This window comes from Colius striatus, chromosome 1 (genome assembly GCF_028858725.1).
Source record: "Colius striatus isolate bColStr4 chromosome 1, bColStr4.1.hap1, whole genome shotgun sequence".
NCBI classification, from domain to species: domain Eukaryota; kingdom Metazoa; phylum Chordata; class Aves; order Coliiformes; family Coliidae; genus Colius; species Colius striatus.
Genome location: NC_084759.1, coordinates 184,005,522 through 184,020,768, shown reverse-complemented (window position 1 = coordinate 184,020,768; position 15,247 = coordinate 184,005,522). Strand labels below are relative to the sequence as shown.

The 15,247-nt window shown below is 37.6% G+C and overlaps 1 protein-coding gene across 2 annotated transcripts in view; it reads left to right on the top strand.

The window, feature by feature from the left end:
* Window positions 1-7,908, top strand: part of IQUB (IQ motif and ubiquitin domain containing) — a 29,721-nt gene extending 21,813 nt beyond the window's left edge. For both annotated transcript variants that reach the window (XM_062017935.1, XM_062017926.1), the window contains 3 exons: window positions 454-702; window positions 4,672-4,857; window positions 7,059-7,908. In XM_062017935.1, coding sequence (XP_061873919.1) covers window positions 454-702; window positions 4,672-4,857; window positions 7,059-7,226 — 603 coding nt within the window. In that variant the 3' untranslated portion in view covers window positions 7,227-7,908. The remainder of the gene's footprint in view (window positions 1-453; window positions 703-4,671; window positions 4,858-7,058) is intronic.
* Window positions 7,909-15,247: the final 7,339 nt, after the last annotated feature.

The window sequence follows — 15,247 nt, the reverse complement described above, 5'->3', positions numbered from 1 at the left end:
TGTCGCTCTGATGATTTTATGTTTTTTGCCAAAATATTAATATGCCCATAATCTCAGGGTTTTATTATTGATGTAAAGGGAGGGGAAAAAAAAGCAGAGAATTAGTTTCTGATTTCTCTGTGCTGTCATCTTTCCAGAATGGCAGAAATCTGCATATATAAAAGCACCAGCAAGAGCCCTGGAGCATAATGTCTGGGGTCTTCATATAGCTTAAAAATTGTCTGATTTATGTAACTAATTTTCACAAATACAGTAAGAAAATACAAGGGCTTTTGATCTTATATTTTTTTAAAAACCCACTTTATTGAGTATTTTAAAATAAATATGACTGACTTTTGCATATTAGAACACTTGGATGAATACATGTAGAGTGTATTCCAGCAGATTTAGGGTGGCACACAAGCAATACAAATGAACTTTGTAGTAAATTAATTTTTTTAAAAATTCTTTCAGGTTCCACCAGATCCCTTAAAGCTTTATAGAAATGTTAACTTCTGTCATAGTTGTGAAAATCACCTGCCATCCACGGAGTTTCCGTTTCTTGCTAATTCCCGCACTGCTGGCAGATGTCACTCCTGCTGCAAGCTTGATAACGAGGCTCTGCGACGAGAATCATTTCTGAAGTACAAACTTATTCTAAAAAATCTCAGAAAGTCTGAAGCTGATTATCAGGATGATGCTAAAATTGTTTTCTTAGTTCAGGTACTGTCTGAAAGAGCATTGTTGCTAATGGAAACTAATGATTTTGACTATAATTTTTCCTTCATTTGTGTATGTTATTAAGTTGAGAAATAGGCTAAAAGCTGCATAAACTTCCAGTGTTATGGGATATTTCATACTATAAAGAAGCAGCATTTAATCTCTTGAGGTATTGCTGTGTTTCAAAAGTCATTACAAGCTGTGGATTAAAATAAGTTAAAAGTCTAGCTAACAGGTCCAAGAATTGGGTGATCCAAATTCTTCTTCTGGTTCTGCTGTGGCTGTTTCCTGCTCTAGAGGTTTTCAGAACCTGCCTGGACACGTTCCTATGTGACCTGATGGAGGTGAACCTGCTTCAGCAAGGTGTTGGACTGGATGATCTCTAGAAGTCCTTTTCAACCCTACCATTCTGCAATGCTGTGATTGTGTTGCTTAACGATACCAGCATTATCTCTAAAGCAACAATAATGTTTTTGTAACTGTAATATTGTTCACGACCTGATGCTAGTAAAATATTTTGATCCCCATTATTGTTTTAGTATACAACAGAATTGTTTTGTGTTCTCCAATGGAAAAAAAATAAAGGAGCTGAGGTCCTGACATTCCTATTTTATGTCAGCAGAATGTCTGTTTGGTTGGAAGTTGTACTGTTTTACATTTGTTAGGAGAGAGATTCACTAAATATTTTAATTTTCTGAATTTTTTACTGTCATCTCTAATCTTCTGCAATATTGCTAAGTAGCTAATGTTTCTTAACAATCATTACTGGAACAACTTGGTGCAAAGAACTTCTTGCCTCTGAGTTCAGTCAATTCTCTCTTTTAGTTGTTATTACTTATTTGTCAACAATTTGATATCCAGTATCTCCTGGGAAAGTTTTAAATGTGAGGTGAGTGCAAAGTGTTTTTTTAATTGAAAATCTTGCACAGTAGAGATTTCTGTGAACTTTCTGAGATTTAATAACAAAATTCTCTACAGCACCAACATTCATAGAAAAGTTTTTTGAACTGTATTTTCAATATGCCTGAAAGAACAACCAAGCAAACAAAAGCCAATCATCAATATTCCACTGCTACCAGAACAAGCCATTCTGTAGTTTAGCATTTTGCCACTGGCAGCTCCCAAAAGGAAGACTGGGATTCTTTAGTTATCATACCTGTGTTAAGAAATATTATCAAAGAACCTGGATTTTGAAGATGTTCGTCCATATTGGTTTTCACTTAAGCTGAGAAGTGTTTTGTATGCATCTTACTTAGTTTATCTTAATATGTAAACATTCTCCAGAATCATTTGGATTTCTGTTGCGTCACATCACTTGTGATGGCTGGTGGCCATTGGTGCCCTAAAACATGACTGCTTCTTAACTTCTGACACCAGAAATCCCCACTTACATTTCTGTTTGTGGTTATACCACTGTACCATCCGTAGATACTGAGGCATTTTCATACAAATTAATTCAATTTCTTTAGAGTTACAAATATCTAAACAACAGAGGTTTGTATCTTAAATCACTTAATTTTGTTGGGTTTTTTCCCCTAGCATTTCCTTAAATTATTCAGGTTTTTTTATGAGCTGCTTGCTTTTTTCCTTTCCACTCCCAAAAACTGTCTGCACTTATATCCAGAGGCATTGTATCTGAGGCATTTAGAAACTACTTGGGGCACAACTCTAAGTCTTTTACAGCAGCTGTGACCGCTTCATTCATTGCCCAGTGCAGCACTGTTACTAGCTCTGATCGTATTGTCTGTGGATAGATGTAAGACTTCTGTGATAAAAGATTTTTGTTCAGATCTCTTGCATACTGACTCTATTTGGATTGACCACCTATATGAGTGCTGCTAAGGTTTAAAAGGCAAAAAACAGCTGGTGAGAGTTATGGTAACTCCAGTTGAGTTCTGCTTACTGCAGCTAAAGACCTTTTTAATATAAAAATGAACTAGTTCATTAAATATGTCAAGTCCTGAAGTTGCCTTTTATTCTTTCAGGGGATTTAATTATGCCATGCTCCTTATTATCAATGGTACATACTATGGCTTTGATTTTTCTTGAAGAGCAGCATCCTGATGTCAATGTTGTATTCATATGAAGTTATACTTAATTCCTTTATGAGTTTCCTCCCTACCTTTGTTTCCCAGGCTTACTTGCAGAGCATTCAATGATACTTTCTCCCAAATTGTCAGATGACAGTACTTTTGAAGGCTCTTTCTTACTCTTCCATAAGAGTGCAGAACAAATTGGGGTTGTGAGAAGGGAAGCATCATTTGAAATTAATGAACTGCACAATTTCACAGCAAAATGCATGCCTACCTTTAGAAAGTGCAGTAGTCTCCTAAATCAAACTTTTCCTCATAACCTGAGAAATTCTAACATAGAACAAGATTTTGCCTAATTTTCAGGCAGAAGAAAAAATGAAATCCAAGAAAAATGGAGAGTCAAATTATGGATCTTTTTTACATAGACCCTTATATGTCTCAGTATAGATTTTTACAAGTTCTGGTAACTTTTGAGATGCATAGATTAGCACAAAAATAGTAGCACTTGCTAATATGTCTGCTTGCAAATTTCTGGCTTCAAAAAAGAAGATAAGCAGTTACTTCAAATTTTGTGAAAAAGAGAAGATATTGAAAACAGAAGCCAATTAGCAAAACCTAATGAAGGAGGCCCTGTAGGACCAGATTTGAGACCTGAGATAGGACCTGTCCTATGTTCTTGGAGTCAGTAGGCACAGATGTATTACCAGTGGAGGTTCTAAGACCAGCTTTTACCTTACATTTTCCCTGGCAAGAATTTATGTGGGCTCTTGGATTTTAGAAGCATGGGGGATGAGAATACATGAGGCTACATTTCACAAAAGCACTGTTTCATTCATCTTTTGTCAGGAATTTAATAAGCAACATGTAAACACCATTATTTAGTGTTTAGTATTTAGTTAATTGAGTCAAGTTTTCTTGTTAGAGGAATGAGTCTTCTTCAAAGGGCTGGTTTGGAAGAAAACCTGTTTAAAAGTATTTGTTTACAGACTCCTGTAGATAAAAATCTTCTAGTAATTTTCCATGACTAAAGCAGAGAAAATTAATGCAGAATGACAGAGAAACTTGACAGAGTTTAGTGGTAACTGCCATCCTTCCCCATTTTTTTTCTTTCGTTCCTGAGGCTGTGTTTATCAAGGTATGGTAATGATTTCAGATGGCTGGGAATAAATAAAAAAATATTGAGATTAACAGAAATTAACCTTAGACACAGGTTAAAAGTACATTTAAAGGCTTTTATGCACTAGAGAACCTGTGCAAACAGACCTTCTGTTATTTATGTTAATATTGTAGCTTATCTCATTTGGTAAAATGAGCAACAGTATCATGAGCACAATTAGATCTCGATGTATCAACAGCAGAGTGAGGGGACAAAAAGCAAAGCACGCAGTTCATTTGGGGTCTGTCACAGGTGGGAGTTTTTCGTGTTCTAGTTTCCCATGTTTTCCAGGCCAGAGTGTTCTGATTATATGTAACCTTTAAGTAATTTAGTAATGTAATAACTCATTTATCAAATGTTAATTCCAAATTCAAGAATGAAATGGGGAGGTCACTTTTATTAATGATAGAGGTGGATTATTGTTATTAACCAAAAAGGTCTGAACAGGCTTAAGCATGCTATATGATAAAGACTGTGAGATTTAGGAAGCTTTATAAGAGTAGGTAAGCAATCAGGATGTCAACAGAAGATATCAATTGCAAATAGCAGAGACAAAGTAAAAATGTAATATTTCAGAGATGATTCAAGAAAAATGCAGTCAATAATTACCACACCATGCTAAAGGAAGATGTGTATGTCTTGATGTTCTTTAACCAAGTGGTTATAGGACACATGCATAGAAAAAAATTTTTGAAACCTTTATTTGGATACTTATATGGTTACACTGCTTTTGTTGTAGAATGAAACATGCTGCTTCTTTCTTAACCCTGTCTTCCCTTTCAGCATCAAGATCTGCAGTACATGATTGAGAACATATGGGGCTGCCAGTCAGCCATCAGTGCCTGCAGTGACCTCTATGACTTGGTTCTGGTCAGATGGGATAAGCAACATGAGTGGTCTCCGTGGAACACTATTCTCCTTACTGAAGATGAAGCAGATGCACATCTTAAGCTGAGCAGCCTTGAGAAGGTAAAATTTGATGTGCTAGATTTTTTACAATATTATGTGTTAGTAGAACTCTGTGGCTAAAGATATTTGTCAAAATTTAGTCCTTACACTCATCCATGTTGAAATTGGCCCACTGTCACTATTTAAATAGTTGCATCTGTACTATTAAATGAAACAGATGCTAGTCCAGAGGGTAGCTGGCACGTACAACTCACTACCATGTACCTGAACTCTGTCTTGTCATGGTTGTCCCTCCAAAACAAAAGAAGCTAAGTGGTCTCATCCATGCTGCCTACTAAGAACAGTGCCATGCCTGTGCTCTTCCCTCAGCTGAGATCGGAGAAGAGCTGTCCTGGATGAAAAACATACTAAAACCTAACCATAAATACTATCACAGTTGTATGCCTGTGCTCTTGCACATGCTCTGATGTTATTAGTTTCTGGCCTTATAAATTTCTCATCAAATAGCAGAATGGCTTTTTGTCTGGAATTTAACCATTTTGTCATAACAAAATGTCTCAATTTGCATTCTTACGTAGGTGTCATTTAAATACCCCCAATAACATAATCTTACAGTTTGCAGTTAAGCAATAAAAACATAATTACTGTTTTGAGTTTAAAAAAATAAAGAATTTGTTTAAAAAGTCATTGAAACACCACTTCTCCCAAATGCTATATCTAAATATATCAGTCTGGTAAATGTCTCACTCCACTGGACATCAAATGGTGGAGTGTTTAGTTTTCCAAGGCGAGGGAGAATCCTGTGAGCTGTGTTTGTCCTGCAATTAGTAACAGATTGCTAAACCTTTCACCTCCAGGTTATTGATTTATGTAAGTTGTGATCTCAGGTGTTTGCTGTGCAATGTCCTTTTGTTCAAGGTATTCTTAATTCAGTTTCTGACTCAACATGTGTATATCACATGCAAATTGAGCTGTTATGCATTGTGCTTCTTTTTAGAAGTCTTAAAGAGGATAAGATAATCAAACTGACATAGCAAATGAATTACTTTCTTAATGAAAAATTTGCTTTGGGGACAAAATATATAAGTCTGAAGATTCTGAAAGTAAAGGGAATTCTAGCGCCCGTGATAATTTTTGTGCGTTCCCAACTTGTGCCTTCAAACAGACACATGTTTACGTTAAAAGATAAAATCCCTTTCCAGGTGGAAATTCCTCTATTGACTCCTCTGTGTCACTTTCAGCCAAGAAGGCTATTCAGGCAGTCTGAATCTAGCCATGCTTCTCTGCATCCATACAATTGTGTTGCTAGCATTATGGCAGACGAAGATTCTGATTATGCACTTATCTGGTTTATCTTCATAAGTCTGGATATTGTAGTCAAAGAGATGCCATTAATTTCCAGAGCTTGAGTGGAGGTAGGAGTTTGGCCAGAAGAAAAACATGTGAGGTATGCAAGCCTACCTAAAAATCGTAAGGTATTTTCACTTAGCTCTTGCTACAAAAGTGGAAGTAAACCAGATATAGTGAGGAGTGAACTTTCAACGGTGGTAATGGCTAAAACTTTGTTTAAAAAAAAAAAAAGTGTGAAATAGGAAAATGAGGAAAAGGTAAAATGTCCCATAGTTTCTTATTCACTGAAACAAAAAAAAAGGCATCTGAAGCACTCTCTTTAATAGCAATTACTCATAACGATAACTACAATAACTATAGAGGTAACAAATGTTTTCAACTAAATATTCTGGTTATTACATCATCTGAACTGCTACATACCACTGGAAACTTAGGAAAATGTCACCACTGAAAGAAAAGGCTGATTGAAATGCTGCAGAATTCAGAATCTTGCTGCCATGATTACCTGCAAATCGCTCTTATCAAGGAAATTTTCTGTAGTCATCACTTTATAAATGTTTGTATTGAAACATTTGCCTTTTATGTTTTCAAAGATAAGTACAAATGTTACTTGAAAAGATTAAATAAGTTTTCTCTTGAATGTGTGAAAAAATGCTAGGAGATTTTCTGGTTTTAAAAGGTGATTAATATTTCACAAGGAGTAGTTAATATTTTTCACTATTGGGCCATAAGGTAGCAGTATAGAACTACAAAACTTTTCATTACGTATCATATACAAATAAATTATCAGGTTTAGTGTATTAAAGGGTCATTACTTATACTGTCTAAAATATGAAGCAACACATACATTGCTGGATATTTTCATTGCATTTAATGGGATTTGGCTTTTTTTTTTTTTTTTTCACTTTCAGGCTTATGAAGCACCATTTATTCACAGAATAAACCATAAGCATATTCAGGCAAAAAACTACTTTGCTCAGATTCCAGCAATGGCTCCATTTTTACATCGGAGTGACAATCAGGCTAGTCCAAATGAATTTTTAACAACTACTCCTATCCCTGTGGGTACAAAACCATAATTCTTAGGCAAAGTTAACTGAAGTTAAAGAAGTTAACCAAATTATTGATTCATACAACTTCCTTGCTTTAAAATATATATGCTTTTACATCACTACCTTAATTGTATTACACAGATAAAAATAAACTTCTGAGGATAAAATAATTGGGCCTTGACCAGGCAATATAACTGCATTTCATGTTTTGTAAACTTATTTAAAAAGCTTAATGTTGTTGATGAACTTTGTAGATACTAAATTTTTTGAGCAACAACTGTCTTTCTGTGTATGCCTCTGTTGCTTGGAACATTCTGTCTGTAGTGTTAAATTCCTGTTGGAGAAATTTAGCTAATTCTTTGTCAGCTTTTAATTAAAAAATAGTACTATACTACCATATTAAGCATATAGGCAGAAAACCTCTCAAATCATAAATTCCTATGGAACAACAGAATTAATATGCCCTTCCAAATATACCTGTTCTACTCTACAAACATTTGTGAAAAAGAATAACTTTACCTTTTAGAGTAAAGTTGATTATATTGGAACTACCAGCATGTAATCATTGGATCCAAGATCTTGAAATTAATGTAATAATTTTAAATACACAGTGCAGACAGTTTGGAACATGTTTATGTTTTTGAGGAGCTTGCATTATTTAAAGTAGAAGTAAGTTTTTTCCATAAACTTAGTTATGTTTACATTTTATTATAGTTGCTGAGAAAAAGAAGATACACTGTACATTCAATAAAGTCTTACAGAAAGTTGAAAAGTTCTGCCTGAAATCTCTATTTGAGACTTGGTTTTGACCTAAGACAAAGACTTTTGCTCTGACAAAACTGTCTATGAAAAAACAGTAGCATTTACATATAGAAATAAGCATGTATTTGGCAGCAAACAGCTGGAAACTGTATTGATTGACCAACAGAACATGAACTGTAGAACCAGTACCGGTCTGACTGATCAGTGCATTCTAACATCAGTGGAGTCTTTCTGTTGATTTTACCATTAAATTCAGATTCTGGATTTCAGTTCAGTACTGAACTAATTGTAGAATTGCAGCATCTGAGCATTCTGGCTGACTTATATGCTTTCCAGTATCTAAACTTTAAGATAGCAATGGCTGCTAAGATTGGGCTTCTTACAGAGCTATAAAGAAATTCTGAAGAAAATTATGGGTTGAATGATGAGAAGGAAAACATGAAACATAGGTAGGAACCTGCCTCTTTATAGATTTGTCACTTTTCATTTTCTATATATAAATTTTTAAATGGAGTTTACAACCTCTGGAGTATGATTTAAATAGATAGTAAGGAAATAGTTCAAACAAATGTGAAAAGCCACCAGTCCATTGACTTTAATGCTATGCAATGTTAAAGATTTTTGGAATCATTGAATTATTTAGGTTCGAAAAGACCCTGAAGGTGATAGAGTGCAACTAACACTGCCAAATGCAGCACTAAACTGTGCTTAGAAGTGTTAAATCTACATGTTCTTAAATACCTCCAGGGGCAGTGACTCCACCAGCTGCCTATTCGAATGCATGACAATCCTTTTGCTGAAGAAATTTTTCATAATATCCAACCTAAACCTCCCCTGATGCACCTTGAAGCTATTTTCTCTTATCACTTGTTTCTTGGGAGAAGGGACTGACCCCACCTTGCTACAGCCTCCTTTCAGGTAGTGGTAGAGAGTAAGGTCTCTCCTCAGCCTCCTCCAGACTAAACAACCCCCAGCTTCCTCAGCCATTCCTCATGAAACTCCTGCTCCAGACCTTTCACCAGCTTTGCTGCCCTTCTTTGGACACACTTCAGCACACCAATGTCTGTCTTGTAGTGAGGAGCCACAAGGAACTCATGCAGGTGGTGGATGTCTCAAACCTTGTGTTGAAATAGGGTTGCTGTGGTATTGCTATGAGTAGGGGCAAGGTTGTCATGGTATGTTCTCTCCCTGCCTAACCACAAAAAGGAACAAGGACTGAGGCAGGGGCCTGAAGAGACAGGTTGCAGACAATATTCCCAGTAAGCTCCTAGAACAGTGATCAAAATAACACAATAGGGGACAGGCTGCATTGGACATGAACACCATCACTTTACTTAAGAGTAAAGTATCTACTGTCTGGAACAACCACCTGAGGCCCTTACTGAGCAAGCATATAACTGCTCCTAAGAGACTCCACCTGTCCTTACCACATAACACAGGCATCACCCACTCTCCCCTGCTATGCCAATTACTTAATAGGGCTGGACTTGTCAGTGGAGAAAAGATGTGCCTGCATTGGGTCCAGTAGGACCTTCTCCACTGAGACACCCAGGGTGAATTCTGGACCAGCAGGACACTGCTGGATTCACAGATGGTGAATTCTTTCACTTACTCTCTCTTTCTCCCCTTCCCTCTGCTCTTGCCAGACTTAGAAACCTTGTGAAATTAAACACTTTTGTGTCATGCCATTTGGCCTCATTTATGTCTTAATTGGACTCAAGGGGCAGATAAATTTATGAAATTTTGCTGCATTTAGAATGTGACAGAAACTAAAAACTGAACATAGCATTTGAGATGTGGCCTCACCACAGGCAAGTACAGGGGGATAATCACTTCTCTCGTCCTACTAGCCACACTATTTCTGATACAGGCTAGGATGCCATTGGCTTTCTTTGGCTACCTGGGCACACTGCTGGCTCATGTTCAGCCAACTGTCAATTAACTCCCCCAGGTCATTTCCACCAGACAGCTTTCCAGCCACTCCGCCCCAAGCCTGTAGCATTGCATGGGGTTGTGGTGGCCCAAGTGCAGGACTCAACACTTGGCATTGTTAAACCTCACACAGTTGGTTTCCAGAATACAGACTAATGGAAATTAGAATAAAATCCTTCATGATCATAGAATCACAGAATCATAGAATGGTAGGGTTGGAAGGGACCTCCAGAGATCATCTAGTCCAACCCCCCTGCAGAAGCAAGTTCACCTAGATCAGGTCACATAGGAACACGTCCAGGCGGGTCTTGAAGACCTCCAAGGAAGGAGACTCCACAACCCCTCTGGGCAGCCTGTGCCAGGGCTCCCTCACCTGAACAGTGAAATAGTTTTTTCTTATATTTAAGTGGAACCTTTTGTGTTTCAGCTTCATCCCGTTACCCATTGTCCTGTTTCTAGATGCAATAGAAAAAAGGGATGTCCCAAACTCCTGATACCCACCCTTTAGATAACATTTATAAATGTTAATTTATAAATGTTAATAAGATCACCCCTCAATCTCCTCCAGACCAAACAGTCCCAGTTCCCGCAGCCTTTCTTCGTATGAAAGATGTTCCATTCTCCCAATCATGTTGGTGTCCCTTCACTGGACTGTCTCCAGCACTTCCCTGTCCCTCTTGAGCTGAGGAGCCCAGAACTGGACACAGGACTCCAGATGAGGCCTCACCAGGGCAGAGTAGAGAGGGAGAAGAACCTCCCTTGACCTCCTGGACACACTCTTCTTAATGCATTCCAGGATGCCATTGGCCTTCTTGGCCACGAGGGCACATTGCTGACTCATGGTTAGTTTATTATCATTCAGGACTCCCAGATCTCTCTCTGCAGAGCTGCTCTTCAGCAGTTCGACCCCCAGCCTGTACTGGTGCATGGGGTTGTTCCTTCCCAGATGCAGGATTCTGCACTTGTCCTTGTTGAGTCTCATGAGGTTCCTCTCTGCCCAACTCTCAATCCGGTTGAGATCCCTCTGAATGGCAGCACAGCCTTCTGGGGAATCAGCCAGTCCTCCCAATTTGGTGTCATCAGCAAACTTGCTGAGGGTACACTCTGTCTCCTCATCCAGGTTGTTGATGAAGATGTTGAACAAGACTGGCCCCAGAATCGATCCCTGTGGAACTCCACTGGCCACAGGCCTCCAACTCAATTCTGTGCCATTGATCACCACCTTCTGGGCTCTGTCATTCAGTCAGCTCTCGATCCACCTCACTATCCACTCATCCAAACCACACTGCCTGAGTTTTCTGATGAGGATGTTATGGGAGATAGTGTCAAAAGCCTTGCTGAAGTCAAGGTAGATGAAATTTGCTGATCTCCTCCCATCTAGCCATCCAGTTATGCACTCATAGAAGACTACCAGGTTGGTCAAGCAGGATTTCCCCTTGGTGAAGCCATGTTGACTCCCCCAGATAACCATCTTATCCTTCATATGTTGAGTGATAACATTCATGATAGTTTTCTATAATTGCTGTTTTGATCACTGTAAATGTTTTGTTGATATTGTTACTGAATTTAAAAACATTTGATTTTTACCCCTTTTTGTCCATAACATTTATAATTGTATTGCATTTAGAAAAAGAATGAAGGGGTTTTTTTTTTCTCTAATAGTAACTGCATTGCTTCACCTGCTTCATCATTTAGTGTAACAAATAATATTTTAAAAGGTGCTGGACAAGTAAATAGAATGAAAGCTTTCTCTGTATCAGATAGGGCTGAATACTGGGAGAGCTGACTAAAAAGATTAGAGTCAGATTAAAGATACTGTATGTCTAAGAGAAGTAATTGCGTTTTATCAGAAAGATAAAACTGTTCAGATGAAGGGTCAGTTCTGTCAGTTTCTATTAGAAATGAGTAAATTCTTTAAACACACAGCTGATCATCTTTGCTTGAATTTCAGAGAGTTACAAGATGGTTTTGGAATCTGTCGTTAAAAAAGCCTCTGCTTTGGAGCCTAGATCTTTCCAGGATAATGAGAAGAAATGACTGCAAAGTGGCAGTGCCTTGTCAAAGGAGAATAGACTGTAAAATGAAATTCTAACCTTCCCTCTTCTGAGAAGTGGCAAAAGTGAGTCGTAAACTCACTTAAATCATAGCTTAGAGCTTGAAACCCTGAGGAGTCTGCAGTCTTGAAATACTAGTGAGAAATGCTGGGTTTGCCTCAGTTCTTTCCCAGATGTAGGTAGTTACCACCAGGAAGATTGGTCCATATGGCTTGTGTTTCTCCTTCTGTACTAGCTGAGACATGTGGCCAATTAACACCTGCAGCTTATCTCACAGAACTCTCTTGTGAGCAGGACTCTTCCAGCGTGAAGGAAAATTTGCCTTTTACCCACCTCCAACACCACTGGCAGAGGGAAAACTTCTTGTTTTCTTCCCACATACACAAGCGGGCAATATGATAATCTGGCAAAGAAGCACATGAGCACAGGCAGTTTGCCTCCCCAGTCTCAAGAGGAAAGTCTTTCAGGATGTAAATTTCCCTACTTATGTCTCAAAAGAAGAATAATTGCAGAGTAATTGCACTGTAAATTGTCCTTGCTACAACAATGATTCCTTTTAGCCTGACTTACGGTCCCAAATTTACCTCATCCTACACGAATCTGGCATTCAGACTTGTTTTTATTGAAAAATTTTTACATCAGGTATGTAGAAGTCTGAAGTTGAGAGGATTTTTTTTGTCTTTTGTTTGTTTGTTAAAGAAAAAGAAGAATTCATAAGCAAAAGAAATTGAGCCTCCATCATCTTGATCTTTTCTTTCCAACTATTTTTTACGAGTTCTAGATCTCAACTTCGACAGGATAAGAAATACGTAGGGTATGTGATAGACATACAATTGGAAAAGAAAGCGTGTATAAATCCATTGAAGTGGGTAGGAGTAGAATGTAAATACACGCTTTGTCAATATTATACCTTCTCTTAATATAATTATTCTAGTTAAGTGGAGATACATGGTAATGGAGGTATTTCTTTCTTCATTGCAGTTTCATAATGATTTCACAGTAGTCTGAGTTTCAGTATTTTGAATTTGTATTGGATATTAAAAAATCTTCATGACCAGGCAGTTCTAAAGCCAGATTCAAGATCACCTATTGAGTTTTCAAGGAAAAAGCCTTATAGAAAATGCAGCAGTAAATTGCAGGTGCTTTTGAGTATACCAACAGACATAAATCCATAATGTTTTTATATTCCTGCTCACAGGTAGAAGAACCACTGTGATCTCATCTCACATTAATTAAATAAAAGAAAGGAATCTTTTTGAAGAATCTCTTTGCAATTGGTATCTTTTTTTCTTATCATTTGGTAAAAAAATCTTTATTTTTAGGAGTGAAGAAAAAAAAAGGAAAAGGAGAAAATATATGCAGATGCATTTGTGAGCCAAATTTTCTGAGGGTGGCAAATTAAAATCCCACTCAATGCGTTCTTCTCATTCCTTTTTTTTTTTTCTTTTTCCCAAGCTTTCTTCACTTCAGTTGTTCTCAAACTGTGGTTTGTGGGGAAATATTAAAAAGGAAAATTCAGTTTGTTTTCAGTTAAAAGTTTGCTCATAAGATATATGGTTAATCTGAGAGAAAACAGTCTGGTTTTATTTCAAAAAGTTTTAAGGCTGTTTCTCTAAGGCAGAATACAGAATCTACTCACCAGCTGTGCTCCATCTCACTTGGGTGTGATTTGGTTAACAAGTGCAAATATCTTCCCAAAGATCCAGCTCAGACCCCGAGATTATCTACTTTTAGAGATGTTATCAGCTGGAAAGAGACAGGGACAATATAGCTTCCTTCATAACCATCTCTCTTGTATTAGCTTCTCTTTTGTTTTCATTAATCTACATAAAGTCAGCCATTTCAGATGCAAGAAGCCAGGAATCTCTTACATAACTTAGGTTTTTTGTCCAGGGTATCAGCATTTGAGTATGAACTTGTGTAAGAAGTTTCACCTGCTAGCAGTGAGAATAACAAATTATTCTGCTTTTGTTGACTCAGCTAATCCAATTCATACTAAATTCTTCCCAGGATGTTCCAGTTCTACCTCCGTCTTTCTGCTCTGGATTGTTGTCTTTAAACGGCAAAGAAACACCAGCTTGTGAAAAGGGAGATGAAATTTCCAAAAAAATTTAATTAAAGAGTTAAATTCATTGTTATGTAACAGTAACACAGAGAAGAAAGGAACATGTAGATGATTGGCTTTACTGCTTCCCTCAAAATTATTATTTTTGTCTCAGAAATCTGATTTCAGACTGAAGTGATGAATAAAGTGTCTCATGTTAGACAACAGCAGTTTAGCAGTATGCTGTGAGTTAAGGCAAATGGATTTAATTAATCAAGCTATGTGTGCTGAGCTTCAGAAGGGCATGCCTTCTGACATCAGTTTATATCTTCTCTTACATGTTTTTATTGTGCTTTTTTACGTTGTTTAAACATAGCTCATAATTTCTTTTGTGTATTATCCATAACATATTGCTCTGATCGTGAAGAGATACCCATGCCCTGTGCTGAACACTCACTGAGTGACTACTGCTGCCTAATATAGTCACAAGGTATAGAAACAGCTCGGTGCTTCACAGGAGCAAAAAAGTACACTGGAGGAATTGGCTTCCCAGCATGAGGAAATTCTCTGTGACTATTTCAATCTTGCATGAGACTTGTGAAATACTGAAGTCATGTCAGGTTTTGAAGTGGTTGTCATTTGCTCCTGACTTTTGGTATTTTTGGGACAGCATTTCTCCATGCAAGATAGCTGAACAATTCCATGTTTCAGTGGATACACTCCAAGCGTACTGTTTTCTCACTCCCTTCCTTCTTGCTGGAATCTGCAATGGATACATTTGCTGCAGATTTCAAACCTGTCAACACCCAAATGTGTCACACCAGCTTTCAGTACATGTGAAAGTGCTAAGCTGAGGGACATAATAATATGCATCAGGGAGAGAATACAGAAGTTCTGGTGAATACATTTTGTGCAGTACAGAAAACTTCTACAAACTCCATTTTGAAGTTGAAAAACTGTGTTATCAGCCCGCAGTTATCAGGAAGTAAGAAAACAGTAGGACAGGAGCTTAGAATTCATAACTCTTCCTCGTACTGGTTTGTTAGAGGACTCTGTGCTCTCAGTGTGGAGAGCTTTATGAGCTGCTTAACTCACAGACCTGAAAGTTATTAAAAATATGTGTAGCTCCCAGCTTCAGGCTGAGGAAGTCCATGTTTTGAAAATTGCCAGTGTGGTTAGAGAGCAGCCTCACCCAGCTGCCTGGCTGAACCCGGATTGCTGCAACTGAACCAGGAAGTGCAGCTGTGCAAATGCTG